The following is a 22,320-nucleotide window of genomic DNA, read 5'->3' as shown; positions in this document are numbered from 1 at the left end:
GCCAAGGAGGATGCGAGTATAAACACAGCGGAGGAGGAAGGAATAGCTTGGCAAGGTTCCTCCCACTTCTCTCTCCTCACAGCCTCAACTAAAACCAGGAGCTGGCACTAGGCAGGCACTCAGGGTGGACTGGAGCTGCCGAATCTGCCCTCCAGTTTTCCCACCTTGTCTACTGCTGGTACTAATCCCAGTTCCCACATTTTGGGGGCCTGTGTGTCCAGCTTCTGTCACTTCAATCTTTATAACCATCCTGTGAGATAGGTGCTATCATTGTTCTCATTTTACAGATTGGGAAATTGAGGCACAGAGAGGTTAAGTAACTTGACCAAGGTCATACAGCTATTAAGAGGTCACTGCATCCAAATACAGATTCCAGGGCCCCAGAGCCCATGTTCTTAACCATTATGCTGTGTTGCACCAGGTTTGGAGCTAGAGAGACACGGCTATAAGACCTGGTTCCAGCACTTCCTTAAGCTACAAGGCCTTGGGCAAGTCATTTAATTCCTTTATCCAAAAATGAGGATAATGATACTTATTATCTTAATGTGAAGATTAAAGGAAATAGTAAACATCATGTACCTAATGTAGTGCCTTGCACAAAGAATGCAGTCAACAGGCAATGTGAGTACCGCTGTTTCTGCCATAGTTGCTGACCACCAGACGGTCTCCAGCTTTGCCTAGAATGGGGTAAGCAACTGTCATTTTTTTTTTAAGATTTTATTTATTTGACAGAGAGAGACACAGCGAGAGAGGGAACACAAGCAGGGGGAGTGGGAGAGGGAGAAGCAGACTCCCAGCTGCGCAGGGAGCCCCATGCGGGGCTCGATCCCAGGACCCTGGGACAATGACCTGAGCCACAGGCAGCCTCTTAATGACTGAGCCACCCAGGTGCCCCGCAACTGTCATTTTTTGTAATGCTGAAAATAAAGCCTTAAGACCATCTGATTTCCCTCCCCCTCTACTCTTTCTGTCTTTTTAGGGAAAACCAAGACCAGAATTAACTTGGAAGAAAGATGGTGCAGAAATTGATAAGAATCAAATAAACATTCGCAACTCTGAGACTGATACAATCATATTTATCAGAAAAGCAGAGAGGAGCCACTCTGGGAAATATGATCTACAAGTCAAAGTGGAAAAATTTGTGGAAACTGCATCAATCGATATCCAGATCGTTGGTAGGTTTGGAAGAGGGAACTAGAATGTTCTGTCAAAGCAGTATTTGGACTAATTGTCCTTATCATTAAGGCAAGAGTAAGAATTTTTGTTAAGTTCTTTTTTTAGAATTAAAAAAATATAGATAAATTAGTAAGACTTGTTAAAATAATTTTTTACTGACTAAAAAGACTAATCATTGGAGACTTAGGGCATACATGTTAAAGAAAATTAATGTATATACTTTTTAGTGCAAATGCTTTGTACTGCTTTATAATCCACTTCTCTCTTATTCTGTTTCTCAACTCCTTGGTGATGAAGTATTTCCTGTTTTGAATTCTTGCATAAAAAACATAGTAGATTCTAGACATAACTTAACATGTTTCCTACTACACCTAAAATACGCTAATAATAAAGTTTTAATGGAGAATGAAAAGTTTTTATTAAGTGTAAGGAAGATTACCTAAACAGTTAAACTAAAATGGTTGATCCTGTAGGGCTAGATACTCACTCACCTGTCCAAACAATAAATAAGTGTAGTTCTTACTTCTGTCTAGAGTTAGGGGAATAGAGGAGGCTAACAGATGGACTCCTCTCACTTGCTATAATTTTTGCCATGTCAAGAAATACATTTAAGAGCAGAGCTACAGAAGCCTTGTTTCCAGTCATTTTTATTATTATATTTCAGCAAATTTGCTGATACTAGGGGTTTTCTCACCAAAGGAGCAACTTCCTATGGCAGATTGGATAAAAGTTCATGCCCTTTAAATTAAGTAGTCTCTTCCTATTGGCTAAACCTTCTTGATTATTGTTAAGTTGAGAAGTGTTGAGGCTACCCTGTGCCCTTGGATCTGGCCGGGCTCCATTGTAATGGGAGCCCCCATGGGAGGGTCTGGAAGAGCACTGCCCTCTGAAACATACAAAAGAACCTTTCTTTGACACGTAGTTACTTGATCAGGTAGTTCTAAGTGCCTGGGCCATTGCTTACACACTCAAATAAATAATAATTATCATTCTAGTTATTTTACTAGTTCCAAATTTATGTTGGCAGAGAGATAAAACAAGTTTTCCTCATGCCTACTAAAGGTGTCTTTTGGGTACAACAGAGGAACCCACTCACAGGCTGTGGCCTCCGTGCCTCTCACCAAAAGCCAGAGATGCTTGGCCCAGATGGGCTCTATGATTTGGAGTCCGAGGTCAGCTTTCATTTCCCATTAGGCAGGGTAGCCTTGTGCTTCATTGCCAGTAGCCTGCCCTTGGAGGGATGGCTAATGAGGTTTGAAGTTTCATTTAAATTTCCTTTTCAAAATCCTTTTCATTCCATGAAGATGAAAGTCAAGAGTTTCCAAATAAACTTAGCTGGAGTGCATTCCACTTCTCTGATGTTTAAGAATGGTGAAAGAAATGTGGGTAGAAATGCAGGGAAGGAAGGACATTTCAAATATCCTCCTGTAATGAGGTACAGCGGTCCCCTTTATGGATGGAGACACGTTCCCAGATGTCTGAAACCACAGGTAGTACCAAACCTTATATATGCTATATTTTGTTTTATACATCCATACCTGTGATAAATTCAATTTATAAATTAGGCATAGTAAGAGATTAACAACAATAACTAACAATAAAACAGATCAAGTATAACCATATACTGTAATAAAGTTAATGTGGTCTCTCTCACAAAATATCTCATTGTACTATACTCACCCTTCTGATGATGGTAATGTGAGACGATAAAATGCCTATGTGAAGACATGAAGTGAGGTAAATGACGCAGGCATTGTGACATAGCGTTAGGCTACCATCGACCTTCTGACACTATGTCAGAAGGAGGAGCATCTGGCTTCTGGACATCAGTTGCCCACAGAAAGCAAAACTGCTGTTAAGGAGGAGACCACCGCATAGGTTGGGAGGGAAGGTGATTTCACAGTGATGCCATGAATTCATCTTATAGACCGTCCACGTCCACCTCAGCTGGTGAAGATTGAGGATGTGTGGGGAGAGAACGTTGCTCTATCTTGGACACCACCAAAGGATGATGGAAATGCAGCCATCACAGGGTACACGATCCAGAAGGCTGACAAGAAGAGCATGGTAAGGTCTGGCTTACTCTGGTTCAGCAGCAGCAAAATCACATTTTATCAGAGGTAAAGGTGGGGCATGAGGTCCTCTGTGGTGGGGAATGCATGGGGGTGGGGCATGGGTAAATAATGTGGCCTCATGGAAAGGCAAAGGCATTGGACTTGAATCCCCGCATTGCCACTTAAGAGCATGTGTACATGGACAGTCATTTAACTTCTTTGATCTCCATTTTCCTCATCTGTAAAATAGGGATACGAATACTTACTTTTTTTTTTTTTAAAGATTTTTTATTTATTTATTTGAGAGAGAGAGAATGAGAGACAGAGAGCATGAGAGGGAGGAGGGTCAGAGGGAGAAGCAGACTCTCTGCCGAGCAGGGAGCCCAATGTGGGACTCGATCCTGGGACTCCAGGATCATGACCTGAGCTGAAGGCAGTCGCTTAACCAACTGAGCCACCCAGGCGCCCCGAATACTTACTTTGCCTCGTTATTGTGAGGCTAAAACTATATAAAGCAGCTGGCACACAATGCTCAATGGAATTTAATAAATTCATTTGTCCACCAAATATTTACTCACTCTGGGTTCTAACTCAAATTTAATCCATGCAACTCTTTCTCCCTATAAAATAAATGTTGGGTAACATGGACAGAAAGACACCAGTTAGAAAAGAAAGATTCTAAAGGGAACAGCATGGGCAAAGGTCCTGAAGAGGGGAGGAGCTTAGTGTGTTCCAGAAGCAACCCAGTCAGAGTATGAATTGTTATTACCTATATTTTATCGCTGAGGAAGCTGAGGCTCAGAAAGGACAAAATGACTTGCTCAAGATCACCAGATTTTAAATGTTAAAGTCTACATGTTCCTACATCAGAATCCATCCACTACACTGTACTACTGCCCTACCTGTAAGTGAATGAATGAATAAATGACTGTTTGGACACACAATGGCATAGAGCCATTTTTCATTCTCACAGGAAGAGTAAAACATCATATTTAATCATACTGATAGGAAATCCTTAGGCATTTTTGCTAGTAGATCTCAGTAAGAACTTCGGTTATGAAATCACATCAGATCATCAGATTGTAATTTCATGCCCTAAGTTATGAAGGGGAGAGGGTTGGAAAGGGCAGGCTACGTAACAAGAATGAACTTCGAGCCTCTCCTTTCCATAAACTATTTCTAGCATGTCCTTTTTGGTTTTGGTTTTGTTTCCTGAGTGGGTATTACATGACTAAGTAAGATTTGACATTTAAAGCAGCATTTTCCTGCTAAACCTGGACAGCTTCAGAGCGAGATTTCCTAAAAATTCTAGGAAAAATCCTTCTCCTTTATGAACTTTTTGTCAGAAAACGTATTTTCTCAATTAGTGGTACTAAACATACATGGTGCAATATGGTTCTTTACTGGTTGCAAGACAAACTTTGAGACCACTATGTTTCTCAGTATGGTGAGGAAAAAATTGAAAAGAAAATTACTTGTTTTAGCTTCTCATTCATTCATTCAAGTATCCAATAAACATTTATTTTTTGCATAGTACCTATTATGTGCCAGGTATTATAATAGGCATTGGAGATACAGGGGTGAGAAGAAAAGTCTGTCTTTACCATCATGGTGTGTCCATTTCAGTGAAGGAGGTAGAGAGTAAACAAGTAAAATACTAAATATATAATGTAATTTAAAGTAGCAAGTTCTGGGGGCGCCTGGGTGGCTCAGTTGGTTAAGCGACTGCCTTCGGCTCAGGTCATGATCCTGGAGTCCCGGGATCGAGTCCCGCATCGGGCTCCCTGCTCAGCAGGGAGTCTGCTCCCTCTGACCCTCTGCCCTCTCATGCTCTCTCTCATTCTCTCTGTCTCAAATAAATAAATAAAATCTTTAAAAAAAAAAAATAAAGTAGCAAGTTCTGGGGCACCTGGGTGGCTCAGTCATTAAGCGTCTGCCTTCGGCTCAGGTCATGGTCCCAGGGTCCTGGGATGGAGCCCCACATCGGGCTCTCTGCTCGGCGGGAAGCCTGCTTCTCCCTCTCCCACTCCCCCTGCTTGTGTTCCTGCTCTTGCTATCTCTCTCTGTGAAATAAATAAATAAAATCTTAAAAAAAAAGTTAAAGTAGCAAGTTCTGTTAAAAAAAAAAAAAAAAAAACCTAGCCTGGTTAAGGTGATAAGAGTATAACCAGCCTAGAGTGGTGGGAGGGTAAACAATTAAGAAGGAGGTAATATCTGAGCAAAGACCTGGAAAAACCTACGTTAATAATATTAGGCAAATTTACTGGGTGATATTAATTTTTCTCTAGTGATTGAACATCATCTCTTCCTCAGAATAGATAAGTTTAAATTAAAATTCTGTAATTAGACTTTGTTATACAAAAGATAGGTGACAGACCCTATATACTTATGAAGAAAATATAAAGGTAGGAGTTGACATCTCGGATATATGAATCTAATGTGTAAATGAAGATTAAATTATCCATAGTCAAGTATAAGTTTATTGTAAAGTATTAAACAAATTAAATGTACATTTTACTACTCTCAATATAAAAATCAGCACTATTTTTCTTTTAGTTAATGAAACATCCCTGTTATTTTTTCTAATCAACAGTGGGAATAGTTGTGTATTTTTATTTTTATTTATTTATTTATTTTTTAAAGATTTTATTTTTATTTTTATTTTGAGAGAGAGAGAATGAGAGAGAGGGAGCACATGAGAGGGGGGGAGGGTCAGAGGGAGAAGCAGACTCCCCACCGAGCAGGGAGCCCGATGTGGGACTCGATCCCGGGACCCCTGGGTTCATGACCTGAGCCAAAGGCAGACATTTAACCAACTGAGCCACCCATTTGACCCAGTCATTCTTTATCTTGAGAAGTTTCTCTTCCAGTTCATCTTAGAAACCTTACTTGGCATTGACTGGCAAAGTTCCTTAGAAATCTAGATGTTCTTTTTTTTTTTTTTTTAAAGATTTTATTTATTTATTTGAGAGAGAGAATGAGAGACAGAGAGCACGAGAGGGAGGAGGGTCAGAGGGAGAAGCAGACTCCCCACCGAGCAGGGAGCCCGATGCGGGACTCGATCCCGGGACTGCAGGATCATGACCCGAGCCGAAGGCAGTCGCTTAACCAACTGAGCCACCCAGGCGCCCTAGTTGTGTATTTTTAGATGATTTTTCTCAAAAAAAATTTTTTTTTCAAACAGGAATGGTTCACGGTCATTGAGCATTATCACCGAACCAGTGCCACCATTACCGAACTGGTCATAGGAAATGAGTATTATTTCCGGGTCTTTGCTGAGAACATGTGTGGCCTCAGTGAGGATGCAACAATGACTAAGGAGAGCGCTGTGATTGCCAAGGATGGTGAGTTAGCAGTGGACTGGTATAAAGGGGGTTCTGCACTCATCAGTATGTGGGCGTGGGAGGGGTTTCCTTTTTTTTTTTTTTTTTTAGTAAAGGCTTCAGTACATGGGCATGGTTAATTAAACCACTGGCCTTTGTGATTGAACGCAAGCTCCAGCCCCTCTCCCCTCCCTGGAAGTCTGGGGATGGGGCTGGACATTTGAACCCACTAATCACAAGGTTGGTTTCCCTGGCAACCAATCCCCATCCTTGGGTCCAAAGGTCACCTCATTAATGTAAAAAAGACCCCTTTACAGCTCCCCTCACTTAGGAAATTTCAAGGATTTTAGGAGAGCTCTGTGCCAGAAATGTGGCCAGAAGACCAAATATCTACTTATTATAAATCACAGTATAACAACTGGATATCTGGAAAACTCAGTTTTCCATGACTAGATGGAGAGGCCTGGAAGAAGAGATGTGATGCATGGGAATTCAGAAACTGATAAACACACATTTTTAAATTGTGGTAGAAATTTTCGAGTAAAATGTTCATTTTACCAGTAAAAATTTTTTTATTTTTAATATTACATTTTTTTAAAACGTAAGCTTTAACTCATTCCAGTTTCTGGGCTGTGGGTCTAGAAATGGCTCAAGTCGTAGGTATAGGAATTTCATTTCAAATAAGCCACTTTCCTTTAAAGCTCTTGCTCATTGCTTTCACATTAAAGCACACTGTTGATCAAAATACTCAGACACCAAATTCTTCTCAATATTTCTTTCAGTCACCGAGGACCACGCTAGCTTTCTGTCCCAGGTGAGATTGGCTGTCCCTTTGTACCCTTCAGAATGAATGTCGGTGGTGTTCACCCATGTTTTTACAAGTTTTTCTAAGCTCAGGGGAATTTTAATCATGAGTAAAGTATGCCAAGAATAATATATTCTCAGGCCAATTTGTATATTTCTAATGCTTGTTTCTAAGGTAAAATCTACAAAAATCCAGTGTATGAAGATTTTGATTTCACAGAGGCACCCATGTTTACTCAGCCTTTGGTTAATACGTATGCTGTGGCTGGTTACAATGCCACCCTGAACTGCAGTGTGAGAGGAAATCCTAAGGTACCATTTTTTTTTATCACATTAGTTAAATTTAAGACTTAGTCCCCAATTCCCTTTTTTATATTAGACATATTATTATTGTGGGTAATAATATAAACTGACCTTCCAAGTGCTCTTGTGTCTTTCTCTGGGATAGGAAGAAGGGTGCAGTGTTATAGTGTTGGTGGATAATTAGGTCCACCATTTAAATACAGTAATAAAACATGCTTATATTTCTTTATTAACTAAAGGATACCTACTAAGGAAAAACCAAAACACCTAGTCTTAAAAGAGCTGAGAGCTAAGGAGATGGAAGTAATATCGTTTCACCTGAAAAATTAGGTGGTAATATTAATTCATCAAATTTTCTGAAACAAATTAAAGCAAATAATGATGATATTATAATACAAGGCAGAATTTAAAATATGCTGGGATAAGGGTACAGAGTACTAGGAAGGAAGAAATCGCATCTGATTGAAGAGATTCAGAAAGGTTTTAAGGTTTCTTGTTGGCATTTGAAAAGAACAATGAATTAATGAATGTTGCCCATAGTGATATCTATTCCTGGGTGACACTGTGGGATAAGTGCCCTAGGATTTGGAAAAATTGCAAAGTGGTATTTTTCCTGCATTATACCATGAGCAGGAACAGAGTCAAGGGAGAAGGTAGACTAAGGATGAGAGGAAGATCCTGAATTCATACTTAGTTGGAAATGACATCGGTATATCCAAATGGGAATGACCAGGAGGGAGAGGAGCGGTTCACCAGAGCTTATAGGAGAAAGGCCAGGGCAGTGACTCTTGATTTGGAAGCCCCGGGCATGGGAGTGCTATGTTCCACCTCTTGGAGCCAAAGCTCTAGAAAGGAATATCACCCAGGAAAGACAGTGGTGAGTGAAAAGCCAAAGTCCAAGGTGTAAGCCTCAGGGAATGGTCCCATTTGAAAGGAGGAAGGAGGAAGGTGATGGTATGAAGGAGACAGAGAAGCAAGTCTCTAGGGTCTGAGCAAGGCAAAAGCATGTAAGAGGTGGAAGAGAGAATGTGGAGAGCATGCATTTACCAAAGGGAGGAGAAGACAGTATGGGAAGGGAGGGGAGGGTCAAGGGTATCGAATATAATTCAGAGGCCAAGGAGAATAAAGTCATCTTCCTGGGTGACTGACTGGTCGTTACTGATCTTGCATTATCTGAAGTGGACCCATTCCACTGAAAGAGAGATGAAATGGTGGGGAGGCATAAGCAGCACATAAAGAATTAGAAAAGAATATCAGAAAAAGGAAGTGAAGAAAAGCAGATAGTTATGACACCTTATGGGGATTCTCTGAAAAATGCCCAGCAGTATATACATTCTCCAGGACGAGCTCACCTCAGGGACCTTAGATCAAATTGGAATGGGTCTGAATCTGTTTGGGAAGAGAGCCCCAGAGCTGTCCTCTGAACAAGTCTGGCTTGCTTCTTCAGAACTGCTCATTTGTCTTCTTGCCAAGCACTAAGTAGAATTTAATTTGAAAGAAACAGTGCTCAAGCAGATGTGGATTCTTCTTAGATGTACTTTCTTTCTAAGCCACACTTTAAAACCTGGTCACTGGTTTTAATGGTCTATTATTATGCTAGGTACTGATATGTTTTGACCTATTTACTTCAATCTTCAGCCCAAAATAACCTGGATGAAAAACAAAGTTGCTATTGTGGATGACCCAAGGTACAGGATGTTCAGCAACCAAGGGGTCTGTACTCTGGAGATTCGCAAGCCCAGCCCCTATGATGGAGGCACTTACTGCTGCAAAGCAGTCAATGACCTTGGGATGGTGGAGATCGAATGCAAACTGGAGGTGAAAGGTATGACATCGAAGATCTCATGTATAGACTAAAATGAAAGAAAATCATTTGATTATTGCCCTTACTGCAAAATCCAAATTGTTTTCTAAAATGTCTGGGGGTGGTGGGGGAAGGGGAGAGAAAATTCTGGAAGAGAAGACATTATTCTATTCTGCATTCATTCTGATTTATTTAAGTAGACTTATTCTCATCTCTTGCAATTCTTGTTACCTAAAGGAATATTAATTTCAGTGGAATGCTAGTATGTGTATAACACAGTGGGAATGAATAAAGTCAGGGGGATATGACTTTGGTGATATCCATTTATTAGGAAAAAAGCCTAGTGCAAAAGCTCATCTAATGAAACTGCAATTAAGGAATTTATACTATTTTTAATAAGTTTACTATTCTGTGAAACTTCTAATATATATATGGGTCAGTTTGCTAATTTAGTGTTTACTATTGCCCATATAGAATATAACATACCCATATGATAATCAGTTGCTTTTAAAATCTCATTAGAGAATTTCCATTTATAGATATGCATTTCATTTATACTAGTTTTTAGAAGTGTTACAACTAATGTAAACCAAGAAAACATGTAAGGATTTACGTGGTAGAAAGGTCTCAGAATAATACCCTGTCATCTTAATCAGTTTTTATAGTAATTGAGTATAATTTTTATACTGAAGTTTTTTCTTGACAATCAAAACCTACTTTGGGGGGCACCTGGGTGGCTCAGTCGTTAAGCGTCTGCCTTCGGCTCAGGTCATGATCCCAGAGTCCTGGGATCGAGCCCCGCATCGGGCTCCCTGCTCAGCTGGGAGTCTGCTTCTCCCTCTCCCTCTTCCTGCTTGTGTTCCCTCTTTCGCTGTGTCTCTCTCTGTCAAATAAATAAATAAAAATTAAAAACAAAAAACAAAAAACCTACTTTGGGATACTGTGAGAACTCCTACAGATGTCAAAGTCACTGTTATATGAGATAATGGGTGACATGATCCAAATGTCTTTTCTCTTTTTCTTCTTATATTATATTGCCTTTCTGTGATAACCAAAATCTTTATTTTTTCTACCTCTTTGTCATGAAATTATGATCCAAAAATCTGAAAGATAACTTTGTAAATATCTATTTAGAAAAAAACATAGTAAATACTTAAGATACTAATATAAAAAGAGGTTTTAGTCCTAAATCTAGTATAAAATACAGTAAAGATACTTCCTGAAAAAAAATTTTTTATAACTTAAAAAAAAAAACAGTATTCTTTCTGCTGTGATTTCTGTCCATCCTCAAGTAATACAGAATAATAGATTCATAACTGAACAAGAGGAAATTTTTTTTCTCAAATATAAAACAAAAATACTCTTAGAAAATGTCAAATGTGACTATTGAGTGTTTACAAATTTAAATATTATTTTAGCTGTTACTAGCTCTAATGCAGGCTAAGTTAACAGTTGCAAATATATCTGGTTTCTCAACTCCTAGCTTTATTATTATCAAGGTATTGTTGGTACTTATGTCTCAATAGCCAGTAAAGAACAACAACAAAAACCCAGTACCACATCTGCATGCTTTGAAAATAAACAAATGTTGCTAATGATATAAAATGATTATTTCACAAATGGCTCAACATTTGGGGTCCTCCATAGAAGCAAATAATATTGTACATATGGATGATATATCCTTTATAGTAATTGTATAGTAAGTTGTATAGTGATTGCATTTAATAATACAAGTAATGTACACTAGTATGTAAGTTCGTAATAAGGTACCAACTGTGCTGTATTGGTGAAAACTTTTGGTCCTAAGAGTAAAGGCAAGATTGTTGATCATCAGATTGTTATCTGATAATAGGTGACTTGAATCAAGTTAAGCTGTGAAAAAAAAAAAAAAAGGTAAGAATGTCAACTGAGAATAAATAAATACTGGTACAAATATTCTAATTCTACAGTGATATATCAAGGAGTAAATACCCCTGGACAACCAGTCTTCCTGGAGGGGCAGCAACAGGTTTTAAAAGTTCATATCCCACTGGATATTTCTACTTTCTGTTCCATTCCTCTTACATGAAATCGCACTTTGCATGTAAAGCTTGACTTTTTAATTTGCTTTTCATTGTATTTCTTAGCAGCTCATGGCATACAGTATTTATGCCATGAACAGGAAGGCCAAATTATTCAAGGATATTAATTAATGTAGGCACTATGTTTTGTCAGAAAACTAAGTACCATACCACACATCCCCATAAATAAAGCCAGAGAGCTACATTTGAAGATAATCTCATGGTAGACATCAGATGATTAAAACTTGGGACTCAGTGACAGTTCTTTAATATTTTCATTTTTTAAATGTAGAGAAATATGATCTTCCTTTAAGATAGTTTCCACTGTAGTTTCCTTAGATTCATGTTAAAATTCAGAAGACTGAATGTTTTTAAATTGCTAAGTTGTAGAAAAAGTGTTCCGGACATTTTGGATGGAGAGAGGACACAAATAAAAATATTTGGAAATCTTTGGATCCAATATTTAGAAACTTTCATATTTAAGATTTCCAATGAAAAACTTACTAGTAGAATATCTGTGAGCCATCTATCTGTTGGGCACTTTGGATATTTTCATAGGATCAAAATTATTTCATATATTTATGAACTTGAAGGAAAATTTCAGGCCCCATTACTAAGTGTATTAAGCAATAAATGAGTCCTATCCTATATGTATAATGCACCCCCATTTGGAAGAATGAATTAAGAAGTTCTTTGCGCCTGGGTAAGCAACCTGACGTAAACTCTAATGATGTAAATCTGTGCCTGAGTTTACAATTCCCAGAGATAATGTCAGCTTGCTAAAGATGACAGAATTAGGGCTCTTTCTTTAAGGTTTTTTAGATTATACATAGAGTCACTTTCTAGTCTAAGTTTGTTTAAGCCTTATGTTTATTTAGATCAGTCATATATAATCAGTTCAGAATACAATATTATAAAATACACTAGTCTAATATTACATCTACTTGATAATTTTGCCTTTTAGAATTTCAACATATATATATGTACACTAATTCTTTGTCTATTGTCTCTGTTTTTCTTTTGTTGAAAAACACAATATATATATGTTGTAGGTTTTTTTTTTTTTTTAAGCTAATGGTTTGGAAGCTCTTACCATAAATATTCACTGTACAATCAGATTGGCTTTACCACCTGTTCAGGCCAAGTGGTTGTGCATATTAATAAATGTTTTACATATTAATGATCATTTTGAAGTGACTGGATCCCGGCCTTCATTCCATGCGCTTCTATTTTCCTCCATCTTTCACATGACTAAGGATTAATGAAATCACCTCATCATAATCGTGACTATAATTTCATCCAACAAGTACTCAACTTTGGTTTTAGCACTTTATTAATGCTTACAACTTCTCTCTCTCTCTCTCTCTTTCTCTCTCTTTCCCTTAGTGGTAGCACAGTAAGGATTTTTGAATGTATATTATCATCTAAGGTAAGCTTTCATATGGTTTTGGCATATGAAGCTTATGACTGTCATAAGCCATACAAAGCCTGTGGAGTATGGCATGATTTTCATTATGTAATCCAATGAAAATAGACTATTTAAAATCTCTAACTTTGTAGTTTTAATTTGTATTTAAGTATCTTGGAATTAACCGCTAGTACTTATTCATCACAACAATCTCCTGTTGACATGAAGCAAGTTGTTGAATGCAGTAGAGCATGAATTAAAGCATTTAATGTAGATGAAAATGATACCCAAGCATTCTGAACGCTTTGCATCAAGGAATGGACATGTACATAAGTGGCATCATTTCTACCAATATGTGACTTGATATTTTTTTTTTAAAAAAAGGAGAATGACTTTCCCAAATTTGCATTAAATAAGTTTTAAGAATGTTCAAATGGCATGCTGTTTTTGTCTGGACGTGAATTTATTAGCAAGTAGTGAAACACTTCCTTAAAGGACCATGAATTTTTATGGTTTCATGGGTTCTCTTGTGAGGAGTATTTTTATTTTTTTAAATATAATTCAGAAACCTGGAAGGTAAGTTTGAAATATTAGTAGGTGTTTCACCTTCAGAAAGTATTGGATGGGTTTTACTCTTTTTAACAAAATCTTTCCAATTTTTGCAGTTTTGACAGGGTATAAATAGGCAAAGTTAAAGGAGTGGTCCCTTTTTTCTTCTCTAATGCACTTGAATAGGAATTCTTTGTGCTTAATTAAAAAGAATATTAACAAGGGGCACTGGGTGGCTCAGTTGGTTAAGCATCTGACTCTTGATTTCCGTTCAGGTCATGATCTCAGGGTTGCGAGATTGAGCCCCACGTCCAACTCCACACTCAGGGCAGAGTATGCTCTAGATTCTCTGCCCCTCCCCCTGCTCATGCTCTAAAATAAATAAATAAAATCTCAAAAAAAAAAAAGAACATTAACAAACAGGAAACAGCTCTTCCCACTGATTCATAACATGACTTGCATTTATCTGCCATTCAGTCAGAAGGCTTAAATCATCTGTAGAAGAATCCCAAAACCTCTCCAAGAGCAATAGATGCTTTCCAACTAGTCAGGAATTTCAACTAAGATTGAATAATAAGTAACAAAAAACTGCTATGGGTCTGCCGAGAACTCGAGAACTCGAGAACTCGCTTTTCCTTCTAGATTTCCAAGGAGGGACTGAATGAATCTTTGTAACTAACTGGAACATAATTAGTCACATTTCTAGACAGCTAGTCAGGAAGTAGTATTTGAGTAATCTTTCACATAGACGGTTTTGACTTTGCCTTTTCCTCTTTGTCCTCTCTAGGTGGCCTTTCCTTCTGCAGGCTCCTCTTGCAAGGTGTGCCTCCTAACATAATTGATTCGTATTTGCGAGACTTGCAATCAAGCAATCCTGAGGAATACTGAGGGCCTGGACCCTGCCTCCCTACACTCCACTGCTTTGAAATCTGGTTGCAATGAGAAAGCGTTTTCTGTTTTTCCACCAGGCACTCAAGTGTGGTCGTTTTCTTTCCTCCTGATGTTGAAGAAAAAAAAATGTTTGCACGGATTGCTTAATTAAAAATTGCATACAAAATTTCATCTGAAGTCAGCTTTTTTTGGTCATTATTGTCTATGCTTGGTCACTGCACTTTACAAAAAAAAAGCAAGCTATGAAATTAGCAAAAGCAGTCGTTTTAGTTTAAGATAGTAGGCGGTAAATGCTTTCTTTTTTTCAGAATAAAAACACATCGTACAATACAGCACAGTCAGATCCTGAAAACCCATCTTTCTCTTGAAAACCCCCTCTTTTCTTGATCTTAGAGATTTTTCTAAGCAAAGCAGGGCTGTTTATTTCACACAATCCTGCTTAACACCAGTGGATCTGTACCCTTTTTCCCATTTGAATTCACTGTAAGACTTCATAAAGTCTTTCAGATGAGTTTTCTCAATGGAAGGGAAAATGTATTCAATAAATGGTACAATAAATTTGAAGTGCTTATGATGAGGTGACACAGTGCTCATTGATGTGTCCGGGGTTGTGTGCTCAGAGAGAACTGAGGACAAAAGGCTGGGAGCTGGGGTGCTACCCAACTTGGGCCTGACCTTCATTGGTCTCTGGTGCGGTCTCCTGGCCGAATGCACCGGGGCTCCTGCCAAAACAGATAGTCATGGTGACAGAGAGCTCTTGAAGACTACAGAGAAATTACAGATTTAGAGTTTGCTGATGGCATCCTTTCCAATTGATGGAGACCATCAAAATCTGGAAGCTGAGAAACATTTGTAGGAGCTCCCCATCTTCTCGATGCTTTCCTCTCACTCTGATGTTCTAGAGAAAGTTTCAGTGAGGGAATGGAGTGAAGTGTGAGTAGGTCAACTCACCACTATTGTTTACTCCTTCACCTCCCTCCATTTCTTCCTTTCAGTCTTTTGTCCTAGGAGCTAAATACATTGTGACCTGCAGATGGGCCCATAGCATCCTGGGACAGCATTTTAAAATATCTGCTCTGCTTCCTTTCCAGATTAGGGCTGGGAAGTTGTGGTGGTCACGCTCCTGGGTTGATGTGGGTTTCATCTATGGAAGGAGCGGATGATCCAGGTAGTTGTAGTACCTTTGGGAACAGCAAGGGAAAACTCATGTTCTTGTCCAAACTCTGGCCTCTTCCGTTCTGATGGATTGGTGATCTTGCCTTACTGGTTGTTAAGAGTATTGGCTACCATCACATATTCTCAGTAATTGTGAAATAGCAATGTGTGCAGCCCCTATGTAAATACCCATCTTAATCAGAAAATATATTTACACATTATTTTATGTAAGAGAAGTCTAGAGAATCTATAAAGTCAAGAAGATCATATCTCTGTGTGCAAACCCAATAAATGACTATCTGGCAAAACCAATCAGTGTGGCCCCAGCAGTTTGACTGCTGAGGTCAGAACCCCAGGACCCCAGCAACTGAGCTGGTTGCTTAATTCAAACCCTCATTGACTGATTTTGCCAAGTCAGGGTCAAGTCTGTTAGGCTTTTTACAAACATTGCCTAAAAGTGACTGTAAAGTATCCTTACAAAATACTGGTTCTCCAGTCATGACTTATGCTCTCAAAAATATTTTGTACTAGATAATGTTATTTTTCTACATATGATCTCTTCTCTTATTAAGGGTGCTCTTGCACCACAAAGTTCCAAAAAGAAGAAAAAGTCTATTTTGAAACTACAAAGAGCAAAAAATGTCCGAAGCTGTCATTGCTATTAGCTTTCCTACAACTCTGTCCTAATTTTGTTTGAATTTCATTTTATTTGAGAAAAATTATATGTCACAGGAATTCTTTTTGGAAACTAAACATTTATAAAATGTTTTAAAGGATCACACTTACTTACTTACTTTAAAAGCTTAATGAATACTTCATCTAAATTAATACAGAAATAGAAAAAAAACCCACTAATTCCAAGAAATATTGGAATAAGGTATTATGTCCTTAGCCACTCATTTTTAATAATTCTGAAACATCCTATTCAGCTCGACAAATGAGTTATTGAATATCTGATGTGTGCAAATCCAGAACCCAATGATGAATAAGCATCTTCATGCCTTCAAAGAATTTATAACGTAGAAGACTAGTAAACAAAGGGAAACACATAAACAGGGCAGACAACAGGTGTAAGAGAGCACTATAAGGATTCAAAAGTTGGATAATGTGGCTTATGTTTTGTTATTATCCGTGTATGTATCACACTAGGATGAAGTACAAGACATGCCGTGTGATTTTATTTTTCTAAGTCAAATTAAAATATAAGCTCTCCTTGGGCGCCTGGGTGGCTCAGTTGGTTAAGCGACTGCCTTTGGCTCAGGTCATGATCCTGGAGTCCCGGGATCGAGTCCCGCATCGGGCTCCCTGCTCAGCGGGGGGTCTGCTTCTCCCTCTGACCCTTCCCCCCTCATGCTCTCTCTCTCATTCTCTCTCTCTCTCTCTCAAATAAATAAATTAAAAAAAAAAATCTTTAAAAAAAAAAAAAATATATAAGCTCTCCACTAGGCAGGGAGATTGAGAAATTCTTTCTGTCCTGTTTGGAGGTCCTACCTCAGGCTCTGGGTCAGCTGGAATTTTTTTTGTGCCTAGAAAATGGAGAGAAAGAAGGTCTCTCCATTTTAATCCACACTGATGACTACCGAGATGTCTGTGTCCAGCCCACTACGGTCCACTCAAAGACAAGTGACTCCGAAACTTCCTGGACAAGTGTGGACCTGGGGTCTTTCAACCTCCAAAGCCATAGCTTGGCTCTTTACCTGCTACTTTTAAAGATGTTCTTTGTGAAAACACTGGAGAGTTCTACCACTTAGTACTAGCCTTAGAGCTGGGCAAGAGGGACCCCTCTACTTTCAAGAGCCTCACTGTGGCCCTTCTCCACCGGTATCTCCCTCCACAGGACAGGAAGGCCATGAAGCCAAGGGGACATGCCTACTTGGAACCCTTCCCACACCTCCTTCTTATAGACTGAACCCAACCTCACTTTTAGGGCCTTTATGGGCCTTTTTCCTGAGTTCAAACCCCCAAGAAAGAAACACATCACCAGTTTATGCACCCTGAGGCCCAAGGGTTGGCTTAGAGATGCCTGTTTGTCAGGAGGTTGGAGTGTGGGGAATGTGACTAGAGCTTGTGCTTGAGACTGGGGCATCTGCACATGTGTGCCTGAGAACCCTTGCAGTGTGGTGCAGGAAGGAGCTAAGATATAAAAAGCAGGGAAACTGGAGACTGGCCGTGGGTCACAACATTTTGGCAAGTATCTCTGAAGAATCTGATAATTCTACAATTCAAACCTGGCCTTCCAAATCATTATGGATTCAGCTCATGAAGACTAGAGGATACTACTATTTTATTAACTATCTGTTAGCTTGATTTATAATAACTATTTATGTATACGAGTTTTTAAAGTTAAGGGTCAGCCAGCCCTCCACCTATTTCCTTCCCTGTATCCCCATCCAACATCTCTCCCACCCCACCCCCAAACTCTTCCCCTCCTCACCAAACTCCATGTCTGACCTTCCTTCTCCTTCCTCACTTAAGTTCCCTAGAAGGGAGTCTAGAAATACAAGTTTGGCCTCTTTTTCCTGGGAGTAGGAATAGAATCAGGAATAACAATACCAGACAGTCTTCTTACCAATTCTCCTATGATATTAATTGATTCTAGATTGAACTCTACATTTGTTTTATTTCCTATTTTAGCTAGGCCACTAATTACCATCCTTGTACCAAAGATTCAGGTGGTTCCTACATGTAGATATTTATAAAATCCTTTGTAATTAAACTCTGATAACTTAGAATGGATGAGAGAAACCACCTAGTGGAACAACCAGTTCTCCTGATTATAAGGTCTGTCATCACCCTCTTAATGTCACCTGATGATCTCTCTCTGTCCCTAAATGCACTGGCCTGAGCAATCTATGGCCTAGCTGAATATTTTTTCTTCCATCTGGAGTAGATTACTAGGAACAAAATACCAGAGAGGCAGCAAGACAGTTAAACACTTCCAGAGGGGTCATTCAGTATGACTTGGGGCACAGGCAGACTCAAGTCATGAAAGGAAAAAAACATTGCACTCAAGTGCACAATCCAGCATAACTTCTTTCGTTCCCAAGCAATAGCTTTAGAAAACATCTTTCTGTTCTTTGTAGATAGGCACTGACTGTTATCCACAGGCAAGAGTATCCCTCCTTTATTACTGTACTCTCACCTTCGTCCTAGTCGTGGAGCCCAAGAAAACATTTTAAAGACATTATATACCAATTTTAAAATCTTGACTCAAAGTTTTTTAGTTAATGAAATAAATAAATAAATAATGAATGAATAAATAAATAAATAAATAAAAACAAACTAGGGGTTACCAGCAACACCATGGCAAGGAAAGGAACCATTATTCAGACTTTGTAAAGCATACCTCTTGAATGATTGGGACAAGGGGTAATTGGAAAGGAATCATGTTGCAAAATAAACCAAAGCTGATTGGGAGTCATACAGTTATCTGGAAAATTCCAGGCACTAGAGAGCCAAGTAATGTATCCCCTGCAGGCTATGGGATGAAATGCCATTGGACTGGTCATCCCAGTCCCACTCCTGAGTGTCCATTGGGGGTCATTGTCAATTCAGTTCCCATTCCTGCACGGGGAGGCACCCCTGAGCTGGAGGGAGGTGGGGTGGTAGTGCAGTTTGCCAAGAAGAGGCAGAGTATCTCTGCACAGGGTTATTTTATGCACTTCTTAATAGTTCATAGTTAGGGCTCAATAAACATTGCTAGCAATAGTAGGAGCTCATTGCTAAGATAAGTTTTTCCATGATTGTCAAGTCCTCACAATGGCAAGCATGGACTCTGACCCAAAGTCTGCCATTAGTAACTCCACTCTCTGAGGAAGTTAAGCAAGAGTGATGGACAGAGCAGCAGGAGATGGCAAGAAGGGACTCAGTGAAGGCCAAGACCAAGAACCAACATCAAACAAGAGGGAGAAAAGGAGGACAGACTAGCACATATTACTTGTACAGAGGGAAGGGAAGTCAAGAGCAGTGAGATAGAAATGAATCCAGAAATAACCTCAGGAGGCAAGAACTAAAGAAAGAGGAAATGGCATTGAGAAAATCAACAATTAAAAAAAAAAAAAAAGAACACACCACCTATGTGCTTTACAGGCATTATCTCGGTCGTGATTTCTTAACTTGTCTACCACTGCCCTATTCCTCTTTGCAGAAGAAAGGAAAACCTTGGACAGAACCTGAGAGCATAGCCTGAAGCTATGACCACAACCCCTGGTATGCTTACCCATTGAAGTTCATCCACATGTTGTATTCTTCTCCGTGATATAGGAGTTTATTTTAATAGAAAACATTTTTTTTTCCTCCCAGATTTTCCAATGGATGTTGTTCCAGACATACTGTCAGGGAGCTAAAGGTGTCCCAGTCTGGGAAGCACGGTATAATCATAGAAAAGCCTCATCAACAACCAACACCCAACACCTTCACCAGGGACCAACAAGTAGATTTCAATTCCACTGGAGAGAGTATTATGTAATGAGTTTCAAATAAATAGATATATATAACATAAAATCAGAAATATAAAATAAAATACAAAATCTTAAGTATCTATCAAACTCCTCTTTGCCCTGGAAAGAATAGCTTTTTAAAAAAAGATTTTATTTATTTATTGGACAGAGAGAGAGAGAGGGAGACAGCAAGCACAAGCAGGGAGAGTGGCAGGCAGGGGAGAAGCAGTCTCCCCGCTGAGCAAGGAGCCTGATGTGGGGCTTGATCTCAGGACCCTGGGATCATAACCTGAGTGGAAGGCAGACCCTTAACTGACTGAGCCACCTAGGAAAGAATAGCTTTAAGCAAAATCAAGTGAGCCAAACTAGTCTTTCTCGACCCTCAACTGCCCTGAGTGCTTTCTCTCTCTGTTTTGCTCCAGCCCCATTCCACTTGGGGCTCAAGGGTCTTCTTCAGAGCAGTGCCTCCACCCAAGCTTTCTAAGACTGGATGTTTCAGTACCTCCTCATCCAAAATGTGGGGTCTTATGACCAGCAGCATGGGCATCACCTGGCAGTTTGTTAGGAAAGAAAACTCTCAGCACCACTCACTCTCCACATGCAGAACCTGCATTGTAACAGGATCTCCAGGTGAGTCCTGTACCTGTCCATGTTGGTGCAGTTCCAACCCTCTTTCTAGTTCCTTGCATGGATCTTTACTTGGGGCCATTCTTTCTCACCTGCCCAAAGAAAAGATATTCTGATAAAAGTGTCCCTCCTAAGGTATTCCTGATAATGACCTAACTTAACACTGAAATGTGATCCAACCCCAGCATATAAAATCAATACACAGAAATCAGTTGCATTTCTATACACTAACAAGACAGAAGAAAGAGAAATTAGGGAGCTGATCCCATTTACAATTGCACCCCAAACCATAAGATACCTAGGAATAAACCTAACCAGAGGCAAAGGATCTGTACTCAGAAAATTATAGAACACTCATGAAAGAAACTGAGGAAGAACAGTCCATGCTCACGGATTGGAAGAACAAATATTGTTAAAATGTCTATGCTACCTAGAGCAATCTACACATTCAATGCAATCCTTATCAAAATACCATCAACTTTTTTCACAGAGCTGGAACAAATATTCCTAAAATTTGTATGGAACCAGAAAAGACCCTGAATAGCCAAAGGAATGTTGAAAAAGAAAACCAAAACTGGTTGCATCACAATTACAGACTTCAAGCTCTACTACAAAGCTGTGATCATCAAGACAGTATGGTACTGGCACAAAAACAGACACATGGATCAATGGAACAGAATAGAGAACCCAAAAATGGACCCTCAACTCTATGGTCAACTAAGCTTCAACAAAGCAGGACAGAAAATCCAGTGGAAAAAAGACAGTCTTTTCAACAAATGGTGTTGGGATAATTGGACAGCCACGTACAGAAGAATGAAACTAGACCATTTCCTTACACCATACACAAAAATAGACTCAAAATGGATGAAAGACCTAAATGTGAGACTGAATTCCATCAAAATCCTGGAGGAGAACACAGGCAGCAACCTCTGTGACCTTGGCCACAGCAACTTCTTGCTAGACATGTCTCCAAAGGCAAGGGAAGCAAAGGCAAAAATGAACTATTGGGACTTAATCAAGATAATAAGCTTTTACACAGCAAAGGAAACAGTCAACAAAACCAAAAGACAACCGACAGAATGGGAGAAGATATTTGCAAATGACATATCAGACAAAGGGCTAGTATCCAAGATCTATAAACAACTTACCAAACTCAACAACCAAAGAACAAATAATCCAATTAAGAAGTGGGCAGAAGATATGAAGAGACATTTCTCCAAAGAAGACATACAGATGGCTAACAGACATATGAAAAAATGTTCAACATCACTAGCCATCAGGGAAATACAAATCAAAACCTCAATGAGATACCACCTTACACCAGTCAGAATGGCTAAAATTAACAACACAGGAAACAACAAAAGTTGGCGAGGATGTGGAGAAAGGGAAACCCTCTTACACTCTTGGTGGGAATGCAAGCTGGTGCAGCCATTCTGGAAAACAGTATGGATGTTCCTCAGAAAGTTGAAAATATTGCTACCGTATGACCCAGCAATTGCACTACTGGGTATTTACCCCAAAGATACAAATGTAGTGATCTGAAGGGGCACCTGCACCCTAATGTTTATAGCAGCAATGTCCACAATAGCCAAACTATGGAAAGAGTCCAGATGTCTATCAATAGATGAATGGATAAAGAAGATGTGGTACACACACACACACACACACACACACTCATACACACACAGGAATATTATGCAGTCATCAAAAAATGAAACCTTGCCATT

The 22,320-nt window shown here is 39.2% G+C and overlaps 1 protein-coding gene across 1 annotated transcript in view; it reads left to right on the top strand.

Moving 5' to 3' along the window:
* The window catches only part of MYBPC1 (myosin binding protein C1), a 74,760-nt gene extending 60,391 nt beyond the window's left edge, over window positions 1–14,369 (top strand). The window contains exons 24-29 of the mRNA XM_021687690.1: window positions 980–1,175; window positions 3,104–3,243; window positions 6,415–6,574; window positions 7,533–7,669; window positions 9,299–9,485; window positions 14,269–14,369. Coding sequence (XP_021543365.1) covers window positions 980–1,175; window positions 3,104–3,243; window positions 6,415–6,574; window positions 7,533–7,669; window positions 9,299–9,485; window positions 14,269–14,369 — 921 coding nt within the window. The remainder of the gene's footprint in view (window positions 1–979; window positions 1,176–3,103; window positions 3,244–6,414; window positions 6,575–7,532; window positions 7,670–9,298; window positions 9,486–14,268) is intronic.
* The last annotated feature ends 7,951 nt before the right edge of the window (window positions 14,370–22,320 follow it).

The sequence above is a fragment of the Neomonachus schauinslandi genome, chromosome 5, assembly GCF_002201575.2.
Source record: "Neomonachus schauinslandi chromosome 5, ASM220157v2, whole genome shotgun sequence".
NCBI lineage: Eukaryota > Metazoa > Chordata > Mammalia > Carnivora > Phocidae > Neomonachus > Neomonachus schauinslandi.
The sequence above is the reverse complement of the archived record's forward strand: the minus strand, read 5'-3'. Positions and strand labels throughout refer to the sequence as shown.